Below are 7190 nucleotides of genomic sequence, written 5' to 3'. Positions count from 1 at the left end.
ACAGGGTAAGTGTTCTTGTACTGTAGATGTCATACATAACCATGCTTTCTTTATGTCAATAGAACATAGAAAAAAAGAGAAATTCACAAGTAAAAGACTTAATAATCAACAATTTGTAACCAATGTTGTTTTTTGTAATTTATTATTATTTGTATGCATATGTGCTGAGCAGCTGTGATCTTTTTGATGTTGCTGTATGTAAAGGCAAGTTTAAAAAAATTAATAAAGTTGACAGGAAGGAAAATATTGACAGGTGTAGATTTAGAAATTGTGCTCAATAATTAGTGCATTTGGAGAGAATTTTGATGAATTAGTGCCCGGTTTTTAAAAATCCTATTAAAAACAAGTGCACTTTAATTCATCAAAATTGACATTTCACTTGTCGCAAGCCGTCTTCGCGGGTCCAAAATGACGAAGCAGCATTCGTCATTTCTGACATCTACAGAGGCTTCTGACAGCCATGGGAATCGCTGGAGCGGCTGCCAGAATGAAAAGGTAAGTTTTTGAAGAAAGAGTGAAATGTCAATTTTGATGAATTAAAGTGCCCTTGTTTTTAAACCGGGCACTAATTCATCAAAATCGACCTTCACTTTAAAAGCTCACTCATACTCTGCTTCTACCTGGGACTTCCTTTTCTTTGTGTTTTTTTTTTTTGTTTTTTTTTTGTTTTTGTTTAGAAAGGTGTTATATTAAGCTGGTGGTTGGGTATCTATGTGGCAGATTTTGGCCTTGTGCATAACCCAAAGAGTTCCATCTTAATTCCTTTGTTCTGCTTAAAGTGAATGTACATTTTGATGCTAAAGTGCCCGGTTTTTAAAAATTCAATTTAAAAACAGGGGCACTTTAATTCATCAAAATTTACATTTCACTCCTATTGTGAAAAAAAAACTTACCTTTTAATCTTGACAGCAGCTCCAGCTTCCTCTACCCGTCGTAAAGCCTTTTCCTAGGTCTAAAATGAGGAATCCGGCTTCCTCCAATCACGACATTGAATCAGACGCTGAATCCCCCGGGGGAAGCTGTGATTGAAGGATGACCTATCCATCGTTTCTGACATCAGAAATGGCTTGCGATAACCGGGGGAAGCTCGAGCTGCTGTCAAGTTTTTTTTTTTTAAAAGGTAAGGTTTTTTTTTCGCAACAGGAGTGAAATGTAAATTTTGATGAATTAAAGTGCCACTGTTTTTAATCTAATTTTTAAAAACCGGGCACTTTAGCATCAAAATTTACATTCACTTTAATAAAGATGTTCAGTCTTCCATGATTTAAAGGGCCACAAATTATTATGCTTTTGTGGAGCATACCCACCAATCATTGTTTGTGTCTTGCAGTAATGTGGGGCTTTACTTTGTCAAAAAAACAAAACCCAAAAGGACGTGGTGCACACTGGTATTGACACTTCACAAGAAAGAAACTCCATTTGCAGTAATAGGGTTCAAAGCATGGCAAGGTTGCACTGCACTCAAAATAATCAATAACACTGCTGTATTAGACGTGTCCACAAGAATTTTATTATATAAATATATACATAATCCCAGAACTCTGGCGGTTAAGTTAATGACCGCAATCAGCTGGACTGGTAAACTTCCACTTTCAATGAGCACTTAGTGTATAATAACACGCTTCAGAGATAACACAGTTCACAACCAGGCACTTAGTGTGCAACACACACACCGGCAAAATAACAGTTGGCTGAGTCAAACACATGAAGACTTTACTGCATCCACAGCACATGATGATGACGGCTTGAAACCACCTTTGTAGCCAAAGTTATGGTGCCTCTGGATCAACAGGTCTTCAGCTACAATGCTCTTACCAATTAGTGAGCTGAGCCCTTAGCCTAACTACTTGTTACTCCAATCTCCAGCTGGCATTAACTTGCTGACACATCCATCAGCCTCGTGTCTTGCAGGGGCATGACCAACAGACATCACTGGTGAATCATCACTACCAGATCATACGTGTTTCACTCCTCCCACTTGGGGCTGGTGTAGAGCTTCGAAACAAGGCTAAAGGATGTTTCAGCATGTTAACGCCAGCTGGGGGTTGGAGCAAAAAGTAGTTAGGCAAAGGGCTCTATGGATGTAGTAAGCTCTTCATGCTTGTTTGACTCTGCCAACTGCTATTTTGCTGGTGCGTGTGTTACACACTAAGTGCCTGATGTATTTAAGTTGCGAACTGTGTTATCTCTGGAGCATGTTATTATACACTAAGTGCCCAGTGAAAGTGGTAGCTTAACCTCCAGAGTTCTGGCATTATGTATATATTTCTATATTTTTTTTTATTGTGGACATGTATAATCCAGCAGTGTTTTGGTTATCTTGTGTGCGGTGCAACCTTGCCATGCTTTGAACCCCTTTTGCAAACGTGTTTCTTTCTTGTAAAGGGACAATTTAACTACTTTGTCACTTTAGTGATAGAGTATGAAGAATAATAAAACATGTCATGTTTGTTATGATCTAATGTTTGTGCATTATATATGTTTTGATATGTTACACACTATTAGGAGGGTAGATTAGATGGGGAAAGATACATTTGGGGAAAATGCAAGATAGTCTCTGAAAAAGAAATGTAAGAAAAAGGAGAAAGATGATGGTTTTAAAATCGTATATCTAGAAAGAAGCATGGAGAGAGAAGAGGCTTAAACTCTTACATTCTTTGTAAATATATTAAGGTCAGGCATATACTCTTAACTTCAATATTTTTACATATTGTGATTATTTTTTCTCTCTCTCTCTTTTAGGGGATACGGTCGTACCTATTTCAGCTGCACTTCTGCACATACTTGTACAGGTGATGGCAATGCCATGGTTACCAGAGCTGGGCTTCCCTGCCAAGACTTGGAGTTTGTACAGTTTCACCCCACAGGTGACACCTGCAGTTTTAAAAACTCTGTTTTGCTCTGTATTTTTGAGATGCATATACAGCCACGCCATAGTAAAATGTGTTTTTTGGTTTAATCCTTTCTCTTACTTAAAACCCGAATAGCATTAGCTTGCTTAAATCTAGAAAAAAGTAGCATAAAAAGCATGGAAAGTTGTTCTATCAAAACATATAAATTAACGTCTAAACAGCATTCAGTAAATGTATATGCAAAACAAAAAGAAATGTGTTAAACATCTTCACTATAACTCAAATAGGTGCAACCCCCCCCCAAAAAAAAAAAAAAAAAAAAAAACACATTTTCCATGTTGTGTTTTTATTTTTCCTTCACCAATAGCTTGTTTATACTACTTTTTATTATGATTTTTTTTACTTGTTGTTAAATTAAGATTTTTTAATGATCCCCCAAAAACAAAACCCCACAGTCTTTAATTGTGGAAATACCAGTAATTCTAATCTTGCCATAAAATATTTCCTATTGTACTAAAAACTTAACTATACTTCTCCCATTTGCTGCTAAGTCTTTTTCTACACCCCTGTGCTAAGCTTATTTTGAGCTTTTTTGCTACTTTCATTTAAACACTATTGTAAGTCTCATTTCAATGAGTGACCCAAACAAATTATTAAAAAAAAAAATTCTCAGTAGGACCAGCAGATTCAGAATATACAATTTATTATATTTATATTTCATTGCGGACGAGAAGGCTGCAACAAGAATAAAAAATAATTTGTGTGTGTATATGTATATATGTGTGTGTTATGAATGTAGTAAATAATATTGGAAATAGCCAGTTTACCACTGTTGCTACTGGGATCACATTATTAAATCATTATCAGCGGTATTTAAAGTTTTATGAGGGACCCATGCTGTCTTTTGGGGGTTGTAATAAAAACTAGAGGGACCTTTTGTACCAGAGTGGAAATAAAAGCACTTTTTTTTTGTCAGGTTATCGCTGTCACCACAGTTGATCACCTGGCTATACAGACAAAATGTACATATTCAGTTCACTGTAAAATAAATGTTTTGTGGCTCTAAAGACATTTTAACATTTTTATTATATATCTATCGTATGTATAAGCAAGTTTAATATAGAATTTCCTGATAGTAACACGTTTTGCCATACAGGTATCTATGGTGCTGGCTGTCTGATTACTGAAGGATGCAGAGGAGAAGGAGGAATCCTTATCAACAGTGAGGGAGAACGGTTTATGGAAAGATATGCTCCAGTAGCAAAGGATTTGGCCTCAAGAGATGTTGTTTCCCGTTCTATGACTATTGAGCTTCGAGAAGGAAGGTACTGATGGGAGAATACATTGCTTAAAGTTTTAAACTTCTTTAAACCTAAATCTTACATTTCTGAATCCATGAGGTAAACAAACCAAGCTTTTTATGGTCCAGCTGTTTCAATGAAATGGTAGTGGCTAGTGTGCTTTTTCAAACGTGTAGCGTTATAGCAAGCGTAAAGAGTGTGGATCTTTATTATTTTCTCAGTGTTATTTAAAAAAGGAAAAGTTATTCAGCTGTGATTAGCACAAACCTTTATTGCTAAAGATCCTATAATCACTTCTGACTTTAAATATGTTTTATTAATTGTACACACTGTATTACTGGAGTGTTGGTGGAGAAGCACCAGTCTAACGTTGTTTTACTTTAGGATCTCATTTAATAGAAGGGAGCTCACGTGTCCCATAAATGATTGCCTGAACCACTCGGTATCAGATGCTTTTAGATGAGGAAGCACTTTTATACAAAACAGGTGAATCAATCTGCTGAGAAATCAAGGTTTTGTATTCCAAAAGCTTTCAAGATCTCAGATATCTTCTACATCTGAAGAAGGGACCTTTTAAAAGACATGAAACCCAAATTTGTTTTAATGATTTGAGATAGAGCATATAATTTTAAACAACTTTCCAAATGTACTTCTATTATGAATTTTGCTTTATTCTTTTAGTATCCTTTATTGAAGGAGAAACAATGCACTTCTGAAAGCTAGCTGAACACATTACTATACCAGTGACGAGATATATATGTGCAGCCACCAATGAGCAGCTAGCTCCTGATCCTACCAAGCTATTCTTTTTCATCAATAGATATCAAAGGAACAAAGTAAATTGGAAAGTTGCATGATCTGAATCATGAAATAATTTCTTTCTAATGACACGATGAGTCCACGGATCATCTAATTTCTATTGGGAATATCACTCCTGCCCAGCAGGAGGCGGCAAAGAGCACCACAGAAAAGCTGTTAAATATCACCTCCCTTTCCTCCAACCCCAGTCATTCTCTTTGCCTATGTTAAGAGCAAGGAAGTGGTAAAGTTAGGTGTTAGAAAACATTCTTCAAGCAAGATTTTTTTAAAATTTTATTTTAACTAGTGCAATATTGTGATGCTCTGTCCTAGGGTGTAGCCATAGTCCATATCAGTCTCTTCAGTAGAGCAGTGGTGGCTTTCAAGCAATGGTAACTTCTGGGACTTAATTCTCACTGGGCCTCCCATGTAGTTAATGCTGCCCTAATACTGAAAGCCTGAGTAAGATTACTTAGTCTTTATCTCTTTTTTCCACAGGTCCATGTGAGGGAGAAGACCTCTCAAGCCTAGTGAGCTGCCTTGCTGCCTGGCAGATTTATGAGGTAAGTGCTGACTTTATTTTTTCTGGGCAACAGGAAAAATTGGGCACTTTATTCACTATATACTGGGATACAGGAATTTCTCCTATATGTTTGGAGGAACATACAAAGGAGGCAGTATCGTTATAGCAGGCACTGGGGCTGAGGAGGTTAAAAAGGCTCATTTTTGATGTGGTGTTCACTTCTCCCGACTGCTTGACTTTAAGATATGCCGACCGGGAGGTTAATTTTTTAGACGCCCACGATGGGCGGGGCTAACTGAGGCGGCAATTTGCTGTTGCGTGCCGTTTTCCCGTTCACTTCCTGTGACCGGAGGGGTGACATAGGTCGGGTCAGACAGGAAAGCGCATAATAAACGATAAATGCTGCGTTATTAGGGCCGGCCAGTTTTTCATTGTGCTGCAAGTCTAGATCCGGATCTTCTACTGGAGAATATTATCCGGTGTCAGCAGGGCAGGTAGGCACCTCAGCTAAGCTAAACTGAGTTGTAGAGGTTGTCAGTAGTGCTTGTGTAACACTATTTTTTTTTTTTCCTTACTGCAAAAAATAAAGTTACGTTTTAAAATTTTAAGAGACTGTAACGTTTTTTTGTGTTTTAATTTTTTTTATCTAAATTTTTTTTAGTTATTTGTTCCATTGTGAGTCAGAATGGACCAAGAGGCCCTGCAAAATGTTACTTGTTCTTTGTTTTGATGCTAATGTGGAACCACCAATCCCTTTTCTGCTCATGTATTTAGAGAACTTTAAATTACAGGGATAGATTTTTTTTCTGAGCCAACATTGTCTAAGGTGGATGCTGTTCAGGAGTCTAATGACAATGTTCAATATATGCTGCAGCGTTCTCAAGTGTCCCAAATTTTATCGCCCACACATGCAGTGCCCTGTGCTTCCTCTCAAGCTCCGCCTGGAGTTACCTTGCAAGACATCGCTTCCCTAATGTCATCAGCGGTATCTGATGCGTTGTCTGCTTTTCCCATGCTGCAGGAAAAGCGCAAGAGGAAATGTAATCAATCATTGAATAAGGTTGCTGACACAGTAGTGGCTATTTTGAGTGATTCTTCCCAAAAAGCTGAAGATTAAGATACTTCGGTAGCATCTGAGGGTGAAATCTCAGATTCAGACTGTGTAATACCTTTTAGCTGATACTGAAGTTGTTTCTTTCAGGTTTAAGCTCGAACACCTCCGTTTGTTACTTAAGGAGGTTTTAGCTACCCTGGACGACTCCGACACTACCGTCGTAGTCAATCCTAAGAAGTCCAGTAAACTAAACAAGTATTTTGACTTGCCCTCCATGGGGAGGTATTTCCTGTACCTGATAGGGCTACAGAGATTATTGCTAAGGAATGGGAGAGACCGGGTATCCCTTTTTCTCCTTCCCCTATATTTAAAAAGATGTTTCCTATAGCAGACTCTATCAAGGAGTCTTGGCAGACGGTACCCAAGGTGGAAGGGGCAATTTCCACACTAGCCAAGAGAACTACTATTCCCATAGAGGATAGTTGTTCCTTTCCTTTAAGGATCCTATGGATAAGAAGTTAGAGGGGTTACTCAAGAAAATGTATGTACACCAGGGTTTACAATGGCAACCCGCGGTTTGTATTGCTACTGTTACTAGTGCGGCAGCATACTAGTTTGATACATTGTCTGATTCTATTCGGACAGACACTCCCCTCGATGAA

The 7190-nt window shown here is 37.9% G+C and overlaps 1 protein-coding gene across 1 annotated transcript in view; it reads left to right on the top strand.

Annotated features, from left to right (window-relative positions):
* LOC128660602 (succinate dehydrogenase [ubiquinone] flavoprotein subunit B, mitochondrial) overlaps positions 1–7190 on the top strand; it is a 76962-nt gene that overhangs the window by 32706 nt on the left and 37066 nt on the right. Inside the window, exons 6-8 of the mRNA XM_053714528.1 lie at positions 1–5; positions 2743–2867; positions 4009–4177. The exon at positions 1–5 is cut by the window's left edge and continues 144 nt beyond it. Coding sequence (XP_053570503.1) covers positions 1–5; positions 2743–2867; positions 4009–4177 — 299 coding nt within the window. The remainder of the gene's footprint in view (positions 6–2742; positions 2868–4008; positions 4178–7190) is intronic.

This window comes from Bombina bombina, chromosome 5 (assembly GCF_027579735.1).
Source record: "Bombina bombina isolate aBomBom1 chromosome 5, aBomBom1.pri, whole genome shotgun sequence".
In the NCBI taxonomy this organism is placed as follows: Eukaryota; Metazoa; Chordata; class Amphibia; order Anura; family Bombinatoridae; genus Bombina; species Bombina bombina.
Note: the sequence above shows the minus strand (reverse complement) of the source record. Positions and strands in the feature narration are given on the sequence as shown.